The sequence below is a fragment of the Ictalurus furcatus genome, chromosome 1 (assembly GCF_023375685.1).
Source record: "Ictalurus furcatus strain D&B chromosome 1, Billie_1.0, whole genome shotgun sequence".
In the NCBI taxonomy this organism is placed as follows: domain Eukaryota; kingdom Metazoa; phylum Chordata; class Actinopteri; order Siluriformes; family Ictaluridae; genus Ictalurus; species Ictalurus furcatus.
The window spans coordinates 3,034,887-3,060,373 of record NC_071255.1 but is presented as its reverse complement, the minus strand read 5'-3'; the positions used below and the strand labels follow the sequence as shown (position 1 = coordinate 3,060,373).

Genomic DNA, 25,487 nt, shown 5'->3' with positions numbered 1-25,487 from the left:
GAGGAAACCCCCGCAGCACGGGGAGAACATGCAAACACACACAGGGCCACGGTGGGAATCGAACCCCTAACCCTGGTGTGAGGCGAACGTGCTGACCACTAAGCCACTGTGCGTGTAAATTGAATATGTGTATGTGAAAAGGGTGTATGCTTGTGTACTTGTAGTTGATGTGGAGTTATAAAACAAGAAAAGGACAATAAACATATTGGGGGTGAAAAAAAAAGAATTTGGACCCGGCCCTGGCTGATTTACTCATCGTCTTTAATGACACAGAAAGCGTAGTACATATACACACGCATAAATATTGATAAAGAATGGTAAATTTCAATTGTAACAGGTTACGGATAAAATCAAAACATCTATTACGTAGGTTCGAGTGACATAAGAACTACAAGATGTCTAGTCTACCAGATAATATGAGAAGAACAGAGAGAGAGAGAGAGAGAGAGAGAGAGAGAGAAAGAGAGAGAGAGGACGAAAGGCAGGGTGATTAGGAATGCTCAAAACAACACACAACAAGAACACAAAACAATTCGGTTCCGGTACATATTGACTTCAGAATTGAGACACAGAGATCATGCCTGAAACTCATCAATGGGTTTCGCTGTTGCATCCTAAAAACAAAACAGTGACAGCTTTTTCTCCTTCCTCCTCGCTCACTGTTTTCCAGCGACGTTCAGCATCATATTGAATGAGAACATCAAGCGTTCCTTTCATAATTACGAGATTCCGACTCGTAAACACTTGTACAGTACAGTTTAATGTCATTTTGCCGTTGTCAACATCAACACCAAATTGTTGTTGTTTTTTTGCACAACAAATTACTGACGTAATAAGAACTTTAACATGTTATGTGTATATTCCATCCTGGCTGTAACATAACAAGGTACAACTCATGAGCCAAGATTAGTCATAGCATCTGTAAAATCAGTCAGTGTGGTAGAAACGATCAAAAAGGTTATACAGTTAAACAAAAATTAGTGTACAAATTTCCTATTATAATAAACAAAAAACAAACAAATGTATCCGTAAATTAGTTTTATTTAGTTACATAATCTAAACTATGCTTTACAGTTAATATGATTTTGTTCATGGATGTCATATAGGGCAAAACAGGCATACATATAGGTCTAGAAACACTTTTTAAATATTACAAACTGCTCCTTTAACACCAGTGATGGTGGTTAAGTTTGATTTTTTTATTATTTTTTTTTAAATGTATGAATACTTTTGATATTTTTATTTTAAAGTGCATTTTTTGTTCAGGAAACTCCTCGAGCAGAATCTATGGTGGCCCTTAGACTAGAGCAGGGGTTCATAAACTTTTCCATGGCAAGGCCCCCCAAATGGCATTAACATTTGACTGAGGCCCCCCTTTTGCAAGAGGTCTTTAAAACACATTAAAAATACAGGGGAATACAGGGGAATATATCCTGCTTTTTTATTAATAATTACGCCTTACGTCTTTACATTACATTCGGAATTGATTTTGTGTGTGTGTGTGTGTGTGTGTGTCTGTGTTTGTCTGAGAGTGAGAATCATGTATTTTATTTATTTTTCACCAAATTGTTGAAGCCCCCGGGCGCCCCCTGGCGGCCCCCACTTTGAAAACCACTGGACTGGAGGATCTATAAAATGACTGACAAGAGGCCTATCCAAAACACAAACACGGGCCGGAAGTCCGTTTTCCAGGCGGGTTTTCTCAGCAAATTAAATACACTTTTGCTAAGGCCACGGTTTAAAAAATATTGTTTTTAGCATGTTCTATAAATCTTCCGGGTTATTTGTACAAGTAAAGAATAAAACTCTTCGACTACCGCACCTTTAAGGCGCCTACATCAAACGCTATTTACTGTTAAAAAAAAAAAAAAAAAAATCTCTGAACACAAGTTCTCGAGCGTTTCTGAATCATATGACTAAACCAAAGCGCCGCCGCCGTGTTTTAGAGTTTTCCTATTGGTTAAATATTCGCTCGCGCGCCCCCTTGGGAGGCATTTGATTGGACACCACGTGAATGGCGTATGCGCTTCCTGTTCCTCTCGGGAGAAAATAAAAAACTTTGGCGTTTCGATGGATTAGGTGTTGTTATCGTTGTTTCCTGGATAAAAAACAAAATGACACGAATACTGCGCGGTTTATTTCAAACTCTCCTCCTCCTCGGGTTTGTTTCGGGAATTCGCCACTTCCGGACTTTGGATCATTTACGGGCGAAAGCCAGCGACGAAACGCAAAGCAGAGCCGTGCGCGAGCTACTGGGGAGACTGTTAGGGGAAACCTCGCGAGATTTCGTCGTGTCCGTGAACAGTTCGCTGTCCACTCGTGGTCTGGACGTGTGCGAGCTCCGTTCAGGGAGAAACGGCAAGGTTGTGGCGGTGGGAAGTAGCGGCGTGGCAGCAGCCGCCGGCGTTTATAACTACCTGAAGTACTACTGCAACTGCCATGTGTCCTGGTCTGGTGATCAGTTGCGCGTGCCCCGACCTTTACCCCACATCACGGGCGTTCTGCGAATCAGCACGCAGCACAGGTGAGCAGTGAGGTCATCATGGTGTCATCCGTCCATCCATCAGTATCAAGTGAAATCACACCGTACACTACATTCATTCATCCATCCATCCATCCATCCATCCATCTTAAGTAAGAGTGGCTCAGGGTCAGTGGTGGATCCTGGGTGTGAGGCTGGAATGCACTCTGGATGCAGAAGGAGTAGATTATGCCCAGATGTTGTTGGGCTGATTTGATCCCTCTCCTACCCTTTGAGGAGCCCTGGCTTTTTATCTTGTCAGTCTGGTGTTTTGCCAAGTATGACCATGAATGACATGTTACTGTATAAACCTGTTCAGTTAACAACAGTAGTGACATGGCTGAAGTTAAATGAAACTTGACGTCTAGTCGCAGACCCTGTCTTTTTGATGCCTAATCTCTTTTTCCCTACATTCCTGCCTATCCAGATTCAGGTACTACCAGAATGTGTGCACTCAGAGCTACTCGACCGTGTGGTGGGACTGGCCACGATGGCAGCGAGAGATCGACTGGATGGCACTGAATGGCATCAATCTGCCCCTGGCATTCACCGGGCAGGAGGCGCTGTGGCAGGAGGTAATCTAATGATTACAACTACCGCTGTTGTTTAGCTGAAAACACATCATACATTAATCTGTTATTATAGGTTAATATATACAGCTAGCATACAGGTCACATTGACATTGTAGGTGTATTATTGCTGACTGAAGGTCATGGTCCGAATCCGACGGATATGCACGGTATGTTTAGCACTCATGCCAGGTGTGTAAAGGTGTGACGAGTGTAATGACCACAGCAGTAATGAGAACAATAATGATGACGGCAATAACGAGATAAAATAACAGCAGTGACGACAGTAGTGAGAACAGCACCTATTATAACAACAGCCTTAAAGGTGGCAGGAATAACGACAACAGTAACAACCACAAAAATAACGACAATGACAACAATAAACATGCCAGTAACAAGGACGATAACAATAACAGTAATAACAATCATGATGGTGACACTAACAACCACAACATAATAAAACAACAGCAATAAAAAAAATGATAACAATAATGACACCCACCCACCCACAGTGGTGACAACAATAATGACACCCACCCACCCACCCTGGTGACAACAATAATGACACCCACCCACCCACCCTGGTGACAACAATAATGACACCCACCCATCCACCCTGGTGACAACAATAATGACACCCACCCTGGTGACAACAATAATGACACCCACCCTGGTGACAACAATAATGACACCCACCCTGGTGACAACAATAATGACACCCACCCTGGTGACAACAATAATGACACCCATCCTGGTGACAACAATAATGACACCCACCCACCCACATTGGTGACAACAATAATGACACTCACCCACCCACCCATCCACCCTGGTGACAACAATAATGACACCCACCCACCCAGGTGACAACAATAATGACACCCACCCACCCACCCACCCAGGTGACAACAATAATGACACCCACCCACCCTGGTGACAACAATAATGACACCCACCCACCCTGGTGACAACAATAATGACACCCACCCACCCACCCACAGTGGTGACAACAATAATGACACCCACCCACCCACAGTGGTGACAACAATGACACCCACCCACCCACATTGGTGACAACAATAATGACACCCACCCACCCACAGTGGTGACAACAACAATGACACCCACCCACATTGGTGACAACAATAATGACACCCACCCACCCACAGTGGTGACAACAACAATGACACCCACCCACATTGGTGACAACAAAAATGACACCCTCAGTGGTGACAACAATAATGCCTAGTCACAACAATAATAATGTCAACAGTAATGACTCCAATGGCGACTGGCAATAATAATGACATCTCTAATGACAACAACTAAGGCAACAGCAATAAAGACAGCAATAGCAAACACTAATATTTCTACATACTTGATGATCATTTGTATGTTTATATTTTTCTATTTAATATTTCAGTACTTTTGTCTGAATTGTGTTTACACCTGCACACCAAGAAACAGTACTCCAGTCATTTTAAGTACAGAATTACAGAATGATCAAATTCTGGTTAGTGATACAATTATTGGTCACAGTCTTTCACAGTCTACATGTCTGTTTTTCTGTCTCACTCTCGTTCCCTCATTCCCTCTCTCGGATGTAGGTTTACAAGTCTCTGGGTCTAAATCAGACGGAGATCGATGACTTCTTTACGGGTCCAGCATTCCTTGCGTGGAATCGGATGGGGAATCTTTTTGGGTGGGGAGGCCCGCTGCCTCAGTCCTGGCACACCAAACAGCTCTCTCTGCAGGTGTGTGTGTGTGTGTGTGTGTGTGTGTGTTTTTTAACTTAGTCCATTTACAATCTGTTACAGTAAAAAAATTAAGTGAAGAGAAAAATCAAGCTGGAGAGTCACTCAAATTGTGAACTTGGATGACTTTCTTCCCTGCAGGTTAAAATCTTGGAGCAGATGAGATCATTGGGAATGATTCCTGTTCTGCCCGCTTTCTCAGGGATCGTGCCTCGTGGAATCATGCGGTAATACATCGCCGATTCATCTGCACAAGATTGCAAAAAAGTATCTTTGATGAATTCTTAAAGCTTTTTTATTAGTATAGAAATTGAAAACAATTGACATTACAAAAGTTCTATTTCCCATTAAAACAAACAGAGGGGATGCAAACTTTTGCACTGATTTTCCGAGTCCCGTTTCTTCCTTAGCTTGTTTCCCAAAGCCAATGTGACCAAGCTGGTGCCGTGGAGCCATTTTAACTGCACATATTCCTGTGCGTACGTGCTGGACCCACGTGACCCACTGTTCCTGCGTGTCGGCTCTCTGTTCCTGTCGCAGGTGCTTAAAGAGTTCGGGACGGACCACATCTACAACACAGACACCTTTAACGAAATGACACCTGCCTCCTCTGACCCAGCCTATCTGACCTCGATTAGTAGCGCAGTGTTCACCACGATGATCACAGGTATCCTCAAGCCTCCAAAAATTTTTAATTCGCGTTTTCTTTTATCCAGTTTCATGACTTGCAAATTAAGGAAGCGTTTATTTGCAGCCAGGATGATCGACAAGTTGAAAAAGTGATTCGTGTTGCTCGGCCTCCGTGCTAGCATCCACAAGTTCTGCATTAAATGCTTTAGCTCCCTAAAATGAAGTTCAAGTTTTGTTAGAAAGACCATAACGTTATTAATGCATGTCCCAAAACTCTCCGAACCAGTATTTATCCTTAACTTAAAGCTGTAGTGCGTGGTATTTTCAGTATCCGGTAATAACGAATTACTGCAGATAATAGACAGTCAGCGCTGTGTCAGGTTGGAATTTGAATGAAATTTGCATGCTTACATCATACGCCAGCTCAGATACTTCAACTTCAGGCAAGAAAGAAGTCTGACTACTCTGTGACAGACTGGAGCCAGGAGCCAATAAGAAAAGAGAAAGAGAAAGTCAGAGAGAAAAACAGTTCATTCAGCATATTTAAAGAGTTCACTATACTGTGATTCTGTAATAAATGCAAATTGGGTTCAGGTTCGATAGCGTTTTAGCATTTTTTAATGAACAGGTAAGACTTTTATATATTTATTTGTTCTCTAATTTGGCAATCAAACAGTTTGTCCTCAGTGTACTGTATCTTTGTCCTGAATTTATATCTTTACCCAGTTGTAATTATTATTTTTTAAAATTAAATAATTTAATTATTAAATAATTATTACATAATTTTTAATAAATTAATTTAAAAAATTTTAGCCACTAACAGGAGGTGTTGATGTATTTCTCTGGATTTTTTAACCTCAAACTCGGTTAAGGAAACACTCATACATGACTAATTCGGGCGTCTATTCGCCATCTGTGTGTATATTTTTCACTTACCTGTGTCAGTTTTATCCTGACATTTCTGACAGGCTGAACTTAAAAAAGAGAGAACACAGATGAAGTAATAACACACACATTGGCTGTGACTAGACATGACCGAGTCACACAGATGTTGCGCAAGAGCGGATTTTCCCATAATGCTTTTGATGAAACGGGAGCGAAAAATTATATTCCGAGGTGTGAATTCTAAACTCATGTCATGTCCCGAACATGTACTACTCTACTAAACAGTTTGTCAGGCCTACTAGTATATTTAGGCATACTATGTAGCGCACATAATGCTGTTTGAGAAGCAGCCTTGAATTCTGTCAATGTGTAGTGACAGCATTCGTAGCCCTGAGATTAATCATTGTGGTGGACATGGACAAGGTGCAGCAAAACCCGTGTTACAAAATGTTGTTCTGCATTTAAACATACTGTTTTGGTCTACCGTAATACTTCTCTGGGTCTGCATTTGGACTGTAGTCCTGCATTCAATGACCCCTGGTCAAGACTGCTTAACTGAAATGGTGAAATAAATACAGATTTTTGATAAATGTTGGAATTAAATTATTTTGAAATTGGTAGTCCACTCCAATATTGTCTTGCTTTCTCACAGTGGACCCACAGGCCATTTGGCTGATGCAGGGCTGGTTATTCATCAGCAGCCCCGAGTTCTGGAAACCTCCACAGATCCAGGCACTCCTCTACGGCGTACCACGGGGACGTATGATCGTCCTAGACCTCTTTGCCGAGTCCATGCCTGCTTTTAACTTCACCCAGTCCTTCTATGGCCAGCCCTTTATCTGGTGCATGCTTCACAACTTCGGCGGCAACAGTGGCCTGTTTGGTGCGGTGGAGCGCGTTAACTCTGGTCCTTTCGAAGCTCAGAAGTTCCCTGGTTCCACTCTTGTGGGCTTGGGCATTGTGCCCGAGGGCATCGAGCAAAACCCAGCCATCTACGAGCTGATGGCTGAGCTGGCATGGCGCGAAGAAGCAGTCAATTTGACCAAGTGGGCAACGCTGTACGCCTGGCGCCGCTATGGCACCACTAACGAGAGCCTGGCACTTGCCTGGCGCCTGCTGTTTGGGAGTGTGTACAATTGTACCATTCCTGGGTACAAGAACCACAACCGGAGTCCTCTGGTTCACCGACCATCTCTGAAGATGCAGACTGACATTTGGTACAGTCCGGGAGACGTCTACGAGGCCTGGAAGCTGCTGTTGGGAGCGGCACCTTCGCTGATTTCTGTCGATACGTTCCGTTATGATCTGGTGGACGTGACGCGTCAGGCTGTTCAGCTCCTGACAACGCAGTTATACGAGGAAATACGAGATGCATTCCTGGTAAGACAGAAATTCAGTTTACTGGTGCTTTAATGTATGACTTGGTTGGAATCGATGTTTGGTAACTACTTTAGTGATGGAAATAAATTGACAAGCTATATGGTAATGAGGAAAAATCGATGGTAATTATTTTCATGTTTTACCAAACAATTTTAACCAACTAATTTAACCCCCTAAAATTAGGCCCAGAAGCTTCCAGAACTCCTGACTGCTGGAGGTGTGTTAGTTTACGGTCTCTTACCTGACCTGGACCACCTTCTTTCCAGTGACACACACTTCCTGTTGGGGACATGGCTTGAGCAAGCACGTTCACTGGGAATGGATGAGCAGGAGGCGGAGCTGTACGAGCTGAACGCCCGGAACCAGATCACACTGTGGGGACCCGACGGCAACATCCTCGACTATGCTAGCAAAGAGTGGGCGGGGTTAATGGAGGATTACTACACGCAGCGCTGGACGTTCTTCATCAGCACTCTCATGGACTGTTTGAACCGTGGCCAACCTTTCAATCAGGCTGTTTTCAACAAGGCTGTGTTCCAAATCGAGAAAGGCTTCGTCTTCAACCGGAAGAGGTACCCCTCCAAACCGAGTGGGGATACGTACAACATTGCTTGGAGGATATTTCTCAGATACTACCCACATGTTCTGAAGCGGTTAAAACGTAAAACACGTTAAATGTGCAGTAAAATTGTGCAATAGGATGGACAATATATGCAGTATTGTTTTAATGTAATATTACACAGATACTTTGTCTGCTATTTCCTGTCTTGTCACAGTAGGTAATTCTCCACAACGTGTGTGTGTTTTTCCAAGCCAGTGTTTAATTTCTTCAGTTTCAGGTCAAATTTTAGACGTGTTAAATATTTTGCTGTTGCTATTCTGTTATGATAGTGCTCATGTACAGTAATGAATAAGTCCTAATATGTGATGCAATTGTACATTCAAGGACAGTACAAAAGAAGAATGCACACATAACTGTCTCTATCATTATGGATGTTCTCACTGTGATGGCCAACAGGCATAAGGATACCGCCTTATTTGGCCGATTGGCTCCTGGGACCCACCTCCTCACACACTTTAAAGTGTTTAGTTTAGTGGTTGCACAACTTGGCCACTCAGCTGGGATTCAGGAACTGGAGCTATGCCACAGTGAAAGGATTTAGTACAAGGTATATTTAGTCTGCTTTCCACCAATCAACTAGTCAAAGTCCATCAACGACAACTACTAAATGCATTAGTTGACTAATCTATGCACTCAGCCATACGGTGAACTTGGAACTGCTCCCTAATACCAAAGCAGAGCACACAATTCATTGGCATGGAGCTAGATTTATTTAGAATGCTAGCCACCTTCTCATCCAAACGTATGGCAGAAATCATTATGTTTCCCAATCAGATTTGGGTGGGTTGTTAGGTGGGGTACCAGCTCCTGCTGAGGATGCTAGGATTGTTAAGTCCTCTTGACCCTGTTAACCCTGAGTAAATTTCAGAAACGATACCAGATGGAGTCTTGGCGAGAGGGGCATGAGCTCTAATCAGACTGCAGCCTGCAAGATCCTGAAGCTTGTGGACAGGAAAGTGTACAAAAGAGAACAGACACTGCATCTCATGGCCAGAGCTTCTGAGAATGAGACTATAATTTGGTAAAGATGTTTACAATACCACATTTAGTGACCGGTTAGAAAGCTGATTTATTTCAGTATTGTTACCTTTTGCAGTACCTTACTCAATTAACCGATGTACTGCTTAACTGAAACATTAAACTGTAATTATGGGAGCTTGGTGTTTGTCTGAAATTTTATATAAAGAGGCTAGCGATGAAAAACTATTTTTGCACCACGATTAATAAAATCCAATCTTTTCTTATTGAAAACGTCTGCCTTTACTGTGTCTCCTCAGCTCACAACTGTAATTACATTTATATTACATTTATGTGGAGTCACTGTGTATGTTATGACTAGAGGAAACTAAACCAAAGGAAAATTAATTAATGTGTTCGTTTCGTTTGGTCTCAAAAAGTTGACTATTTAGAATAATGTATATATTTTGTTTTTAGTCAGAAGTGGTGTTTGGGTTAAACTTCGAGGTCCATTTTCACCTCAGATGTCGAGCAGGAGAGAAAAGAAGCTAATGTTGCTAAAGGAGAGGAAAAAAAAAAAACCCCACCCTTGAAACTACATATTCATTGGTTGTAGTGCTCTGATGAACAGCCAATCAGCAGTCTGCAAAAGGGAGTCACGTGATTTGCAGACTGGCAGGTCAAATGGGTACGAGAGTGCATCCGAGGAAGAGTGCTGAGGATTGGGAGTGTAGTAATGATGTAGCGCGTTGTTAAATATTTATATAAAAATGATATTTTGAGAAGCTGGTCAGAGTGAGGCGAGTGTGTAAAACGGAAGACAGAGCAGTTTTTTGGTAAGTAGTTTTTTGTTGTTGTAGTGGCAGCAGATTAGCCTGTTAGCACTGTAGCGTTATAGTAGCGTCACAGGTTTTGGGCTGAATCCCAAATGGCGCCTACACGTTAGACGAGTTCACTAAGTAGGGTGTATAAAATCTGCAACCGTGTGTAGTGCACTATACATCTAGGAAGGAGCCAATTTTTACGGAAGTACGGAAGCCCTAAGCGGCCATGCGTTGTTCATGTTTTCTTTCTTGTTTTCACAGAAGAATTAAAGTCGAGATCACGAGAAAACAAGAAAGAAAACATTAATAATGCGTGGCCGCGTAGGGCTTCCGTACATTTGTGATTTAAGCTCTGATTTTGGTGACATTTTTCAAATGAACACTGCAGAGATTAAACCTTCTCCATACTGAAAGATCGAGTTTACTTTACAACTAAACTTGCAGTGTTTTAACCCGTGTGTGTCTGTCCATCTAACCAGCCGTCTGTCTAACTGCCTGTCTGTCTGTCTCTCTGTCCATCTGTCCATCTAACCAGCCGTCTGTCTAACTGCCTGCCTGTCTGTCTCTGTCCACCTAACCAGCCGTCTGTCTAACTGCCTGCCTGTCTCTCTCTGTCCACCTAACCAGCCGTCTGTCTAACTGCCTGCCTGTCTGTCTCTGTCCACCTAACCAGCCGTCTGTCTAACTGCCTGCCTGTCTGTCTCTGTCCACCTAACCAGCCGTCTGTCTAACTGCCTGCCTGTCTGTCTCTGTCCACCTAACCAGCCGTCTGTCTAACTGCCTGCCTGTCTCTCTCTGTCCACCTAACCAGCCGTCTGTCTAACTGCCTGCCTGTCTGTCTCTGTCCACCTAACCAGCCATCTGTCTAACTGCCTGCCTGTCTCTCTCTGTCCACCTAACCAGCCGTCTGTCTAACTGCCTGCCTGTCTGTCTCTCTGTCCATCTAACTTGCCTTCTGTCTAACTGTCTGCCTGTCTGTCCATCTCACCAGCCGTCTGCCAGTCTCTCCAACTGTCTGTCTGTGTGTCTCACTGTCCATATAACCAATTGTCTGTCTCTCTAACCAATGGTGTCGTTTATTGTAGCGTGCCTGGAGTGGGAGTGGACACCTGTCCATAATGTCAATGGTCAGCACCGGCGTGCTGGTCCTCACCTCCCCTCTCCACACCCTCCCCCTCCGCCTCGCTCCTGTCCTTAAATCCGCCGCGAAGCTGGTGGAGCACACCCTCTACGTTCATCTCCACCCCGGCCTCAACCTGGGAACAGGCTGCCCACCTCGGCCGGTCTTCATCCCTCCGTCCGTGGATCTCCCGGGCCTCATATCGCGCCTGTACAGCAATGCAGCGGACGTCTGCTCTCACCTGGACGTCCGGCTGCTCCTCGCCAACATCCATGCCCAGCAGGACGTGACCCTCGACCCTTTCCCCTCTCCTCAGACACTTTCTCAATCCCCACAGGTTGTCATGACAGATTTCCCCATAAAGGACTCGGGCCAGACGTCTCTAGTGGCTCGCTGCCTTCAGGTTTACGCCGGAAGCTGCTACGTGTGCGCGCCCAGTATTTCCTCCGTTGTCTTGTGGCCACAGTTAAAGGAAGCGATGGAAGAGCAGCAGGAAAACGTGAAGGAAAATGATTCAAGGCCCTTAGACATGTATGGAGACGTGGTGGTGGGCGGAACCTTCGATCGTCTGCACGGTGCTCACCGGACCCTCTTGAATATTTGCTGCTTGATGGCGAATCGGCGCTTTCTGATTGGAGTGTGCGACCAGGAACTGCTTAAAAGTAAGTAAATCCTCAGTGTCGTGCTCTTACAGGAAAGCCGCCAACAACGCGAGCGCCGCGATGTAGCGGAGCCGCTGTTACCACATGAACACAAGTCGTTCTCTTTGTCCAGATAAGGTGTTGAAGGAGCTGATCGAACCGTACAGCAGACGTGTGCAGAAGCTCCGCGAGTTCCTGAACGACGTCAAACCGTCCCTGCAGTACGACATCGTCCCCCTGTCCGACCCCTTCGGACCGTCCGTCAGCGACGCCGAGCTGCAGTGCATCGTGGTCAGCGAGGAGACGAGGCGTGGTGGCGAGGCCGTCAACAGGAAGCGAGCAGAAAACGTAAGTGTCTGAATGGCCGGGCCAGATCGTAGCGTCACTTCACACACATACAGTCCCGTCCGAAACTGTCGGAACGGCGAGGCCGGTTCATTAGTTTGTGCCGCACACCAAAGACGTCTGGGTTTGAGATCAGAAGATGGATACGAGATGAGAGTGTAGGATTTCTACATACGATTTCCTGGTTTTTACAATCGACATAAAACATGGAACCTTTTGTATCATGCTTGTATGTTTTTGGATCATGAGCGGGTCCTTTCTTTCTCCACACTTTAACCTTTCCATATAAACACCAGGAAATAAAAGCTGAAACTCTCTTCTCATATTCATCTTTCGATCTTAAACCCAAACGTCTTCAATTTACAGCAAAAAAAAAAACCCCAAAACAAAAGAAGACAAATGACAGGAACTGTCCACCCATCTTTAGTACCTTTCTGGCATTGGAATCAACATTTACGATATAGATTTCTCCATATAGGGCAGGAGCAAGACACTTCAAGAGTAAGACACTGAATTTGGACAACACCCATTTTTAAAAATCTTAAGTAGGCTAGCAATGCTCTGTGCCAGATCAAATGAAATGTGATAGCAGTGCTAGCAGTGTGGGACTTTGGACTGAAGGTGATGAAGATAATCAGTAATCAGGCCGTGCGTTCAGGTTTGGTTAGTGATGCAATGCGACGGTTTTGGTACAAGCGTTAAACGTTAACGCTTTAACCTGCCACTGAAAAACCGACATTTTATGAGCGAGAGCTCACGAACAGCTCCGATTCCCGATTCGGGAATACTGACGGACGAGGACGAGGCGAAGAACACCGCAGTGTAGCACAGTTAACGATGTTTATATGGCTTTCCTTAGGAATTGTTCTAGCTGTTGTCATTTTATTGTGCAGGGGCTCCCGGAGCTGGTGCTGTACGAAATTCCTCTGATTAAAGATGCACATCACGCGGACACCGAGGAGGAGAAGATCAGCTCGTCGAGCCTGCGCACACGCCTGCTGGGCACGCTCCTCGCCCCTCCTACGGTAACCTTTTATCACATGCCTAAAACCATTGTTTCGTGAACAAAGTGTTTATATCCCACCAATCTCTGGCAGGATTTGAAGGCGGCAGTTTGCAGCATGCAAAACCCAAGAATATTACAGAACCGGAGCCCGTCGCTCATGAGGAACGGGTTAGACTCCTCAGGAACGCGGCCAGAAGACTGGAGAAGCCATTTTCAGTTGAATTTGGCGAAACCACTCGAAGCTTTCGTCGTGTCGAACTATTTCTTTACAGTTTCATTTTTATTGAACATTTCTGCTGAACTGTGTCGAACTATTCCAAGTGCTTTTGTTTGATTTGTTCATCACAAACAGCTGAAAGTCTGTACATTTTGACAGTAAACCTGATTTGCAATGGGGGTCGAATCATTTTGAATGTAACTATGTAACCCTATGAGTGTTGATCTGGAACTAACGATACGACCCGCTGTCTCGCCCGCATCAGCCTCGCCCCGCCCTCGCTCGGCTCCCGTACGTGATCGGCCTGACTGGAGGCAGCGGGAGCGGGAAGAGCTCCATCGCTCGGAGACTGGAAGCGCTCGGAGCCGCGAGGATCGATGCAGACCAGCTCGGCCATGAAACGTACCGACCCAGCACGGCTGCCTATCATCGGATCGTGCAGGAGTTTGGTACAGGTGAGGGCCTGCCGGTTTTCACGTATCCGTCCCGAGCACGTTTCACCCACTTTCTTTGTACTCATTTATTTTTGTGTCCTCCGTGCCAGATATCGTGAACGAGGATAAGACCATTGACAGACGAGCACTGGGCATGAAGGTGTTCGGAAACAAGGTGAAGCGAGAAGATATGTGCATGGAGAAAAAAAAAAAAAATAGTTCTGACACATTAATGGTCACGGATTTTTGCTACAGTAATAAACAATTCAGTGGATATACATTATAAACATGTGTGTGTGTATGTGTATAGGAACGATTAAAAGCCCTAACCAGTATAGTATGGCCTGAGATTGCACTTCTTGTGAAAGAAAGAGTACAGCAAGCTAAAGAAGACGGTAAGCTTTTCCTTCTTTCCTCTCCTTCAATGCTTTTTTTTTTTTGATGATTATTGAGTCCCGGGACTCTCTCTACCTCCACAGGGAAGCGTGTGTGTGTGCTGGATGCTGCGGTGCTGTTGCAGGCAGGATGGACAGACATTGTTCACGAGGTCTGGGTGGCCATTATACCGGAGGAAGAGGTGAGGTCATCTTTAGTAACACCTTTTAGTCTCACTGTTCCAATTAAAACGCACTAAAATCCATCTCTCTCTCCCCCCATCAGGCCGTGCGGCGTATAGTGCAGCGGGATGGGGTGAGTCAGGAGGACGCGCTGAGGAGATTACAGAGCCAGTCATCTAACGTGCAGCTGGTGGAGCGGGCCAACGTGGTTCTGTGTACACTGTGGGAACCGGACGTCACTCAGAGACAGGTACACACTATATCAAAACTGACACCGTTCTTAATTATATAATTATAGATGTTGCTGTGTATAATCGTGTGTGTGTGTGTGTGTGTGTGTGTGTGTATCAATCTACAGGTCATGAAAGCCTGGACTTTACTTCAAGTTCGGATACAGCAGAGAAAAGAGGACGCTGGATTTCAGCCCTGAGACGACCGTGTTTTCGCACTTAGTAGTTTGAGGTTTTATTTTTTCACCCAAACATCACACTGAATCAGGTTTCAGCATGTAAAACAGGAACGAAAGCAAACGGTCTTTAACCCCTGACCGAGCTGCTGAGTCATGTTTTGATTTCCAACGATCGCCGCTTTAGCTTTGTATTTTGACTGGATTTTCTACGACAAGGTCGGTAAACGAAGACTTTCGGAAACCTAACTTTCTAGTTTAGCGTTGTCCAAAACATGAACCGTTTCATAAAGCGAGTTGTAAAATCAGTATTATTGTCTCAATCATGTCCTTCGAATCGTGGGGTAGCGAGGAGCTGAGCCTTTTCGGAAAAAGGCCCTACTGGCGCAAGAAACAAAACTCGTTCCTCGTCCCGAAGACGTTTCACATCCGAGGACGAGCCCAAAGTCGAACCGCGACGCTCAATGAAAAATTTACTGGGTGCAAGGCAGGAACGTACACTGGATTGGAAACTGGTCTGTTCACAGGGTGAGGGAGAAAATGCATTAATTTAATCAAATTCTTTATTAAATTAAAAATCTTACAAATTGCTTACGAGTCAAAAAGTTTTATATATATTTTTTAAAAAAACGTTTTAAAAAAATGAGCTTCATGTATGCACACACCTTTCACCGACCACTTTATCAGGAATACCTCTACGCCTTCTCATTTGTGGAACTCTCCAATCAGCCAATCACATTGCAGCAGAGCCCACTGTTTAAAACATCAAGAGCTACAGTCAGCGTGGTTGTTGGTGCCAGAAGGGGGCTGGATTAAAAGTATTTCCCAAGCAGGATGGAGCGAAAACCAAAAAACAAACAGTTCTCAGAGGTCAGAAGAGAACGGCCGTGCTAGTGCGAGATGACAGGACGGCTACGGTAACCCAAGAAAAATATTTAAAAAAAAAAAAAAAGAAAGAAAGATATCACTCTTTGCAAACATGGTGAGCAGAAATACATGTCAAACTTTTAGATGGACGTGCTACAATCAGGAACCTAAGCAGGTGTAGAGGTGAATAATAAAGTGGTCGGTGTACATTGCGAACATTTAACTCTATAGATAATAATGCAGACGTGTCCTTAAGTGACAATAGTGGTGGAAGAAAAAAATTAAATAAAATTGATAGAATGGTCTCTCTCTAGTATCATGTGAATCGTGCATCAAAGTGCCTTTGTGATAATCGGGACCCGGAGACCTTAATCCTTGTCAAGCGTTCTTTTTCGGCTGCGCTGGACCCTTGTTCTTGAACAATTGCAGCTCTACACAACCGCACCTTCCTCTCTAGATCCCCCCCACGCCTCTAGTTTGCCACGGTGAGCCTCGCCGAACACAGCGCCCGACCCAGGTGGTTAGTGGCTCGGATCTTGTACAGCCCAGAATCCCTCGGTTGCACCCGGGTGAGGGTGAGCGTACATAGCCCGTCCTCTTTGTACTCCATCTGCACGCGCTCCGTCTCCTCCAGAGGCTCGTCCTCAAGCAGCCACACCACTTCCGGGTCGGGATAACCTGCAGAAAAAAAAAGAAAAGCTGATGAACGGAGGAACCTTAGCCACACTAAAGATTGTCCGCAGGGACGTTCTGTCCAATCATAATAAAATAAAAAGTTTAACAGCAAAGTGTTCTTTGACTCACAGATTGCTTTTTGTATTCTTTAACTGCAACTTAGACCACTCTAGGACTGTAACTCTTTCAGGTTGTGAATCCTTGTCTCGTTACCTTGGACGATGCAGGCCATGCGTACAGTAGCGCCGCAGGGCTCCGTAAGGTTGTGAAGGGCTTGTGGGAAATTTGGCTCGCTCCTCAGCTGCTGCTCCAGAGCCAGAACAGCCTCTTTCGCCTCCTTCCCCAGAGCCGTGTCTGTAAACGAAAAAAACAAACAGCCTAGAGGTACCGGTGTGGCGTCAGGGTTTATTACAAAAACAGGTAGAGTTCCCATCGAGGGCGTTACCATTCACTTGGCTGGGAGGAGAATCCGAGCCGTCCGATCTGTTGGAGAGGTGCGTCATCCTCTTCAGCGCCAGCACGGCCTTACCGGTTTTCTGCAACAATCACACCGAACGTTCGTCAAGTTCCATCATATTAGAAAACGTCAGCATTCACAGAGTCTTGAACTATTGAGTGCAAAATTCTGGACCAGTTCTGCCAGACAAAAACAACGAGCCTCGAAAGAACTCGAAAAGAAGAATAAAAAAAAGGTCACATGGTCCATAAGCTGACTCATTCCCAAACACACACACCTGCCATCGTCGCCTGGCCAGGAAACGCCGCATCTTGTCTTTGTTCAGGGTTTTTGTGACTCGTCCAGAGGACGACGCCATCCACGGATGAGCCAAAGCCTGTTCACAGGACATCCGCTTCCTGTGCGTGAGACAGAGGGATAAAGAAAGACCGTTATCAACATGTGTACATCCATACAATAGAGAAGGAAAAAAATAAAATAAGTGCACGAACCCTAACTCCTTCTTCAGCAGTTTGCAGATAAAGTCCTTGGCCTCGTCTGTGATGTCATCAAACTCTAGGTCAAACTCCCAGGTTCCAGCGGTGACCAGCGCGAGAGTCTCGACGTCTGAACTCCCCTGAAACGGCGACTCTCCGCTCAGCCTGACCGCGAGACACAAGAGAGATTAAACACAAACCCCTACACGCGTTAAACACAAACCAACGCCCCCGCTACAGTACGTACAGGATGTAGCAGATCACCCCGATGCTCCACATGTCGGTCGCCAGATCCACAGGCTCGAAGTTGACGACCTCCGGAGCCACGAACTCGGGCGTGCCGTGCATCACCTTAAGAAGCTTTCCAGGTTCTGTGGGATCCAAAAGCGTTCAGGTGTATTCATAAGAATGAAAATATTTCATGTAGACACGTAGAGATTTTATTCAGATTAATTATTAAGCAAAGACCTATGGAAAAAAAATTAGGTGATTAAAAATTCTCTCTCTCTCTCTCTCTCTCTCTCTCTCTCTCCCCCCATCTCCATCTCTCTCTCTCTCTCTCTCTCTCTCTCTCTCTCTCTCTCTCTCTCTATATATATATATATATATATATATATAAAAATTCAGCAAACAGTTCTCTTACATAATTAAAAAAAAAAAGAAATATTAAACTAAATATTATTCTAAACAACATCAATGACAACAATAATAGTAATACTAATTATTTAGTATTAATTTGTATTTATTCACAGGTTATGCTGCCCAAATAATTGACTACAATTTAAAACCAGAACTAGTGAAATAGTGAATTTTTAATACATTTCAAATTCAAAATTTAGATATTGATTAAAAAATTTAAAGTGTTTAAGCACAATCTTTAAGCCAAGTACAATTAACGTGAAACTTCACACGAGCTAAAATAAAGAGTGTACGTTTAAAATTGGACTAAAATGTATGACTAAAAATATAGACGATCTTGATCTGTTCATTTTAACTCCTAATTTAAGCCTACAGACATCTGTAAATATTAAAGAACATCAAACAGCAATCAAATAGCGTTAAACAACAAGAACCTTAATCAAAAATGTTAAACGGTTAAAGTTCTTTTTAATTTTATTTAACCACACAGTCTGGAGTGCATTATTCCGCATATACCACAGCGATTTGCCAATGGAGTACACAGTTTGTTTTATCAAACGATCGACACGTCATGCATTTTAACAGCGTATAGTTAGATTTAACATTGTAGAACTTCTGAGAGACAAGCTAGTTTCTGTTCTGATGCTATAACCTGGATAAACGGTCATTCCCCTCTCGACCTCATGCGCCCGCCCTCCCACCCTCCCTCCCTCCAAAAATGCAGTCCATCATTTTACAAACAGGAAAGCATAAACAACCCTTCCCTGGAGACTTTCCTGTGCTGGGACAGCGACTGTTGCAAAGCGCATACCACATATCTCCTAACCAAAAACCTTCACCACGTCATGGTTGGAGTGTACGAGTTGTTTCTACAGAAATATTAGAAATGAGCGTAGTAATATCAACCTGTTGCTCATGTTACAGCCAGAACTCCTGTGCTGTTATACTAACATAAATACGCACACCTTTTGACCAATCAGATTCGAGAATTCGAGTATGCTGTGGAATAAACAGCGTTAAACGTTTTTGATTGGTCAGTTGTTAGTGATTGACAGGTTTTCACAGGTTTATATTAAATGGGTTTGTTCTAATTATTGTTACTATAGTAACAGACTCAGAACATTGAAGTAAAATAATAATAATAATAATAATAATAATAATAATAATGAGTTTTTCCATGACACCACACACAGACCACTCACCGATTTTTCTGGCCAGGCCAAAGTCGATGATCTTTATGAGCGTCCCGGTGGTGTTGAGGCACACTATGTTCTCAGGTTTCAGGTCGAGGTGGACGATGTTTTTGCGGTGAAGATACAGGATGCCCTCCAGGATCTGCCGCATATACTGCATGCTGTTGGGCTCCGTGTGCTCGAAATTCTCGTCCACGATGCGTTCGAAGAGCTCACCGCCAGCAATGCTGGAACACAAGCGAACCGCGTTCACGTTTCTGTAACGATTATATAAAAGGAACAATTGTGAGAGAGACTAAAGCGCCGCTGCATCACAACACTCACTACTCCATGATCAAGGTGATCTCTGAGCGGGTGTCGAACGCTCCCAGACACTGCACCAGCTTCGGATGGCGCAGCTCCTTCATCATCTTGATCTCCTCTCGAGCCGCTTCTTTGTCCTTGGACCCGATCGCACGGTAGAACTTTCCGGCACACACGCGACCCGTCTCCTTATGGGTCAGTCGGAACACCTGGCCGAACTTCCCTCTGTGCAAAGAATATACAGACTACAGGATTCACACTGTGAAGTCATTACATTATAGGCTGAAATGCGTCTTTATAGCACAAGTTACTGCGTCGAGGCATAAGAACGTACTCACACTCCTAATTTTTCATGGATGTTGTAGCAATCTTTGACCTTGTGCGTGGTGTCAACAACAATCTCGACTTCTGTAGGAGTCTCCTCCTGTGGCTCCCCTGAGAAATAAGCGTTTCTGGTTATATTTCTGTTTGTCTAAAAACGTGAAGCGTAAAGTATTTCACAGAACACAAACGTCCGTCCGTCACATTCCGACAGTAAAGCCATAGCCGGTGTGTACCTGCTGTAGCCATCTTGATGCAGTCGGACTCTTCACTGGGATCGCTGACCCCCACAGCGTTGCAGGCTCGTACACGGAAGCGGTACTCGCCCTGTGCGTCAAGGCCCGAGCGGACCCGGTACGTCGTGTCCTTACACTCGGAAGTGAGCACGGTCCAGTCCCCGGATTCAGCTGGCCCGAAACTTTGCATCTCTACCACGTAATCTGCGATTGGTGAACCACCATCGTAACTCGGTCCACTCCAGGACAGAACTAAAGAACTGGGAGTCAGCTGGGACACGAACGGACACGACGCGGGGCGTTCCGGTCGATCTGAGGAAAGGATGGAAAACAAACTTGAGAATGTGAGAAGAATCGACAGCTCGACTGTCGCGAAAGTACAAACAGGATTAGTTCTCGCACTGTTAATGCAGAGAAGAATCGTATGTTCAGCGATGCCTTGTCGAGTTTGAACAAAGATCGTGTAGCTTCCTACGTCCACAGGAAGAACTTCAGAGATGGTCAAGACACTGCCACTAGTGCTGCGCTCGATGCGAGTTCGATCTCCGTCCACCACAACCTATAAGGAAATAAAGACCGAAAGGTTTTCACAAAGAGGTCCTGCTTCTAAAGTTACAAAGAAAATATAGAAGAAATCACACACGATACTTTTATCCATTTATAGTTACATTTAACGTTGTGGAACCTCATGCATGACAAGTTAGTTCCGGATACCACTTACCCCCCCCCCTTCTTACCAAGAAACTGCAAAGTGCAAAATCCTGAAGGCTGTCCACTTACGCAGACACTGGACTTCCATAAATGTTAAGCGAACATCTCTTTACTTCACCATATCAGCGATACACGCCAAATCCCAACAGCTCTGACTGTGAACGAACGATTCAAGACTTTCCTAAGTTTTAGAAAAGAACAACAAAAGCTCGAGACCTTTTTCCTGTTGTGGATCCAGCAGGACGCCGTCGGCCCCGAGAAGCTGAAGGAGCAAGAAAGTCGTGCGGTCTCCCCAACCCGCACCTGCACCTTGTCCACAGGGTCCACAAACTCAACCGCAGGGCCTGAGAGAGAGAACCAGACAGAAATGAGGGGTTGGACGGAAAACGTTTCATGTCAGATCTTGACCACGTCCTGAATCCACTACACTGGGACATTAGGAAACTGTTCAAGACTTCCCTTTCCTAGAAAAACACCCACATGGTACTATATATTCACAGCTAAAGACCTGCCGTTTGGTATAAACATATAGAAAAGAGATACATTGATGTTTCCTATACAGCCATTGAGGCAACATGGTAATATTTTTGTTTTTTTGACAAGGCATGGCCACAAAAAAAAAACTAAACAAAAAAAACCTACCTCAGCAGCTCCTTAGTTTCATAGTTAACTCCAAGATTTTCAAGAGAAACAACCTATTCGAGGTGCTCATCAATGAAAATGCTACTTGCATATGGAGCAGGGGTGGTAAGAATCACCTGGATATCTTCTAGCATTCGATATAAATACCAAATGTCGTCATGGCAAATCATTCCTTGAAACCCTCTTGGCCGAATTCCCACCGGGTCGCCACTGCTGGATTATCCAGTGTTCCTAAACACCACAGATATACAGTACATCCACAGGAGGAACCACATTCCACAGCGAGTCAATTTATGATTGCGTAAAAAGTTCCAGCTGTGGTACGTCTGGGTGCAGACCGAGATTGTGCTTCATCGCAACCTCTGCACAAGTCTTGAAGACCTCCCTGACCATAAGAAATAATAGAAGATCACCAGCAGCTTTGGAGGACAGGTTACCTTGTGATCCAACTGTACCCCGACTTGTGTACCCAAGGAGTACACAAAGAAAGGGAACCGTGACCGTCTGGCAACAGTACTTATGTCAATCACCAAGATAAATGGTCACTTTGAGTTTGTTGAAAGTGCACGAGCACAAGAAGGGATCTAAGTGGTTCTCACTGCCCCTGGCTGTTATTTCCAGGATCTTAACACCAAAAAAAGGTCTTTCAAACCAGTTCGTACGTCCACAGGCAGTGTCTCTGAGCCAGATACTAACATACAGGCTTAAACAGGGTTACTAGGGTAGTGGTTTTTAAGGCAACATGGGATAGATTTGGAACTAGGTTGCAGGTGGAACAAGCAAATCTTGGGGTGTGTTTTTTTTTTTGTTGTTTTTTTTTAGGGGTTAGTATAAAAACAGTCAGCAGCCACCGTGATATTGTTTGACAGCAAATAGTTGGATGTAAATCTAACCAAATGCCACAAATGTAGGCTTCGAAAAGGGAACATGTCGGTGTCTATGTACAGAACCATTTCTTGCAGCGCTTGAGTCATGGTCATGGTCTTACTAGGTGGTGATTAAAAAGCCTTTTTTCGGAAATGCGTACACACGTCGACGGATTGGACAACCCTGAGCTTAAAGGCAGAAACAAAACGACAAGAAGTGTGATGGCTGAGAACAATCAACTCTGTTATACACAGCAGCTTGAGAAGTTACCAAACCACACGTGATGACACCATCAAGCTCGTCACAGCCATGTGTGTCAAAATGAAACTTTCGCTGCCAACTCTCTCTCTCTCTCTCTCTCTCTCTCACACAAACACACACACACACACACACACAAATACACCACGGGCTTTAACCCCCAGAACCACATCTATACACTCATGCTGTTCAAAAACGCTGACACATTTAGCTTGCTAGGCCTACATCTAGACATGGGTGTAGTTCTTCTTAACTAGCTAGCTAGCTAGCTGCTAATAAACTGCTAATTTGTGTTTGAATAACAGATGGATGGAGTCAGGTCTAAAATGAGAATGCACTAGATGTCCGGCTAATCACTTTAGCTGATTAGCTAATGCCCAAGTTTGTTATGAAAAGCTGCTTTCAGAGTCATCTTTAAAATACGTAACATCAGCCGTATTATAGACAGTATTAGTATTAGCCAAACTTATTATTTACTTAAAAAACAAAGTTAGCTAGTCAGAAAACATTGAGGAAAACCATCCATGACAAACAAAGAAACATGGCAGAGATTTACCAAACACTCACCTGTTCCACTGGCAGCTCTTCTCTTGGGTGTGACAGCTAAAACGTGGACAAACAACAAACCAAACAGGTTAAAAGGGATAATTCAGGTACATATGGGACAGGTGGGAGAGGCTGAATTAGTCATGTGACCTCCAGGAAGGGGCAATTAATGCCTAATGATAGCCAAGGACTTGAATTGAAAAGCTATCTTGCAGCATATTTCACTGCCATGTTGAGACACTTCTTCATAGTCGTTATGTATATAGTATTGCTTAAGGAGGCATTGATACAGTCATATTTGTTTTTATTTTATTTGTACTGCTGCCGTGCAACGTGTGAGTAAACAGCTAGCTAGCAAGCAAGCAAAGCAAGTTTTATGTTTAAGATGTTACAGGGATGGTCAACACGAGCGTGCGGGCCAATATCATTCAAAATGAGCGTACGGTCCCATGAATTGCACTTTGAAGGGAAAGGAATTGTGCTCGTGTCTCAGTGCTCGCTGAACTGAAGTGCTCCGTGCTTGCACACGCTCTATTTAAACACCTTACGATGTTTCGCAAGGTTATCTTCATTATATTGTACGATGTATAGACGCTGTGGTCAGCAGAGTTTGCGATCATGACGTACATTCTGATCGCTGTCCTTTCGTGTCGTCTGGTCAGCATGCAAAGTTTACGTAAGCACGTGATGTCATGTGGAGGAAACCCCTGAAGTACGAGGAGAACATGCGAACGCCGCACACACAGGGCGAGGGTGGGATTGGAATCCTCGAGGTTGAAGCCACTAAGCGACATGCTAACCACTAACTCACTATATGATTAAATGTACATATTTATTTATTTATTTATTTATTTATTTATTTAATATTATATGCATATATATATTTCACACGTTTATGTTTGTAAGCACATAAATGAAGATGATTCTTTTCCAACAGTGACACATCCTGACGAGTTTTATTCCTCTTATATGACAGCGATTTCTTAATTAAAGAATACCGTGTACTTTTTAAAAAATTTATCCATTTATAGTTACTTTTAATGTTGTAAGAAATCCACGAGAGAAGATCCTGGTATCTCTTACATTATAGCAGTCTTTCTCTCACCAACCTCTCTGTTCTCTTTCTCTTCTTCTACCAAAGACTCGTTGTTTTTTTTTTTTGTACTTAAGGTCTTACCTATAGTATTAAGTTTATAAATAAATCTGCTTTTTCCAGAATGAAATCATAGAAGACATAATTTCTCATTGTACTCACTTTTTTTTTTGTTCTACCAAGACCATTCAAGAAGGTTCAACTGGAATTACCATTCAAAACAAAGTTTGTGGTCTACGACCGTCTCTTTAACTGACCTTTCGATGCATCCACGTCTGTCTTTTCTTTGTCTTCCGTCGCCGTCCCGTTCTCCGGGCTCCTCAGCCCACATCCTGGAGTTGGAGAATCTCTTGATGGCTTCAGCTCCAAAGTAACGGCAGTCATGTAAGTCTTCTTCTCAGCACCTCCGTTGCAGTCCATCTTTCACAGCAGTACTAACGTTTTAGAGAGGAAGATTAGAAAGCAAGTTTTACACACTCACCACCCCTCTTCCTGTCATGTTTCCTGCTCAGGGTTGTTACATTTTCGCCACGGAGACATCTGTAGCTATGGCTTTCCTTTGCTCTATGTGTACGTGTATGTATATGTGTGTGTTGTGAAGGTCTCGCTGATAGGACCGTGCCTCCTTTTCATCTTTAAAATGCATCAGAGCAAGCAGGCTGGGCGTGTCATCAGCTCTGGATGGGTGTGTGAGAGATCGAGAGAAAGTATGGCACAAGCTGGACAAGTTTCAGAAGCAGGTTGAGATTCATTCGATTCATTAAGACATTATACACAGTATGCATATTTATATATATATACATAAATATATATTAGAAATTAATTAGAAATACACTCATAGATCATGTGACCTCATTTATTATTTTACAGGAATGTCGAAGAGCTGGTCGGACCGTGCTCCCGTTCCTTTCATCGTCTACAATACGTCTACATCCTCCGTACACACACTCTTTTGTTGTATTTGTCTGTGTATGTGTGTGTGTGTGGTGCTTTTGTTACATTTTATTACAGATAAATAGATGCAGGATATGATATCAGGTGACATTATGCTTTAGAAGGCTGTGTGTTCAAATCCCTGTGAATTAGTGGAGCTGAGTGTGCACATGACCTCACACACACACACACACGCGCACGCTCACTCACTAATGGACCAAACTGCACACACATCCTAGAGGCATACCGTAGGCCTATGTTCGAAAATCTAGACGCAATGAGGTTTAATGAAGGGGAAATTTCACATGCATACCTCGGATGCATGTATGCCCTTAAACGCATAAACACACACACACACACACACACACACACACACACACACACATTCCAGACAATTTCCTG

The 25,487-nt window shown here is 44.1% G+C and overlaps 3 protein-coding genes across 5 annotated transcripts; 2 read left to right on the top strand and 1 right to left on the bottom strand.

Moving 5' to 3' along the window:
• The first annotated feature begins 1,575 nt into the window (after positions 1-1,575).
• Positions 1,576-9,607, top strand: naglu (N-acetylglucosaminidase, alpha). The gene is made up of 7 exons (XM_053613761.1): positions 1,576-2,524; positions 2,949-3,096; positions 4,698-4,844; positions 4,986-5,071; positions 5,255-5,511; positions 7,012-7,739; positions 7,923-9,607. Exons 1-7 carry the CDS (start codon positions 2,022-2,024, stop codon positions 8,412-8,414), a joined length of 2,361 nt encoding a protein of 786 aa, XP_053469736.1. The 5' UTR covers positions 1,576-2,021; the 3' UTR covers positions 8,415-9,607.
• Positions 9,608-9,671: 64 nt separating this feature from the next.
• coasy (CoA synthase) lies at positions 9,672-15,828 on the top strand. The gene is made up of 10 exons (XM_053614171.1): positions 9,672-10,154; positions 11,228-11,924; positions 12,037-12,251; positions 13,142-13,273; positions 13,737-13,926; positions 14,016-14,080; positions 14,216-14,300; positions 14,385-14,482; positions 14,566-14,712; positions 14,821-15,828. The coding sequence occupies exons 2-10, from the start codon at positions 11,261-11,263 to the stop codon at positions 14,890-14,892; spliced, it is 1,668 nt and encodes a 555-aa protein (XP_053470146.1). The 5' UTR covers positions 9,672-10,154; positions 11,228-11,260; the 3' UTR covers positions 14,893-15,828.
• A 98-nt stretch (positions 15,829-15,926) lies between these two features.
• Positions 15,927-25,049, bottom strand: LOC128600999 (myosin light chain kinase, smooth muscle-like). 3 transcript variants are annotated; one of them, XM_053613967.1, is made up of 14 exons: positions 24,410-25,039; positions 23,081-23,116; positions 20,963-21,090; positions 20,438-20,594; positions 20,036-20,347; positions 19,817-19,913; positions 19,500-19,703; positions 19,185-19,402; positions 17,591-17,714; positions 17,359-17,508; positions 17,145-17,265; positions 16,856-16,946; positions 16,624-16,764; positions 15,927-16,413 (listed from the first exon to the last, which is right to left on the bottom strand). In XM_053613967.1, the coding sequence occupies exons 1-14, from the start codon at positions 24,570-24,572 to the stop codon at positions 16,208-16,210; spliced, it is 2,148 nt and encodes a 715-aa protein (XP_053469942.1). In that variant the 5' UTR covers positions 24,573-25,039; the 3' UTR covers positions 15,927-16,207. The 3 variants fall into 3 exon arrangements, with proteins under 3 accessions (XP_053469942.1, XP_053469857.1, XP_053470028.1); XM_053613882.1 differs by having other exon boundaries at positions 17,145-17,508; positions 24,410-25,041; XM_053614053.1 differs by having other exon boundaries at positions 16,323-16,413; positions 16,540-16,764; positions 17,145-17,508; positions 24,410-25,049.
• Between the last annotated feature and the right edge of the window lie 438 nt (positions 25,050-25,487).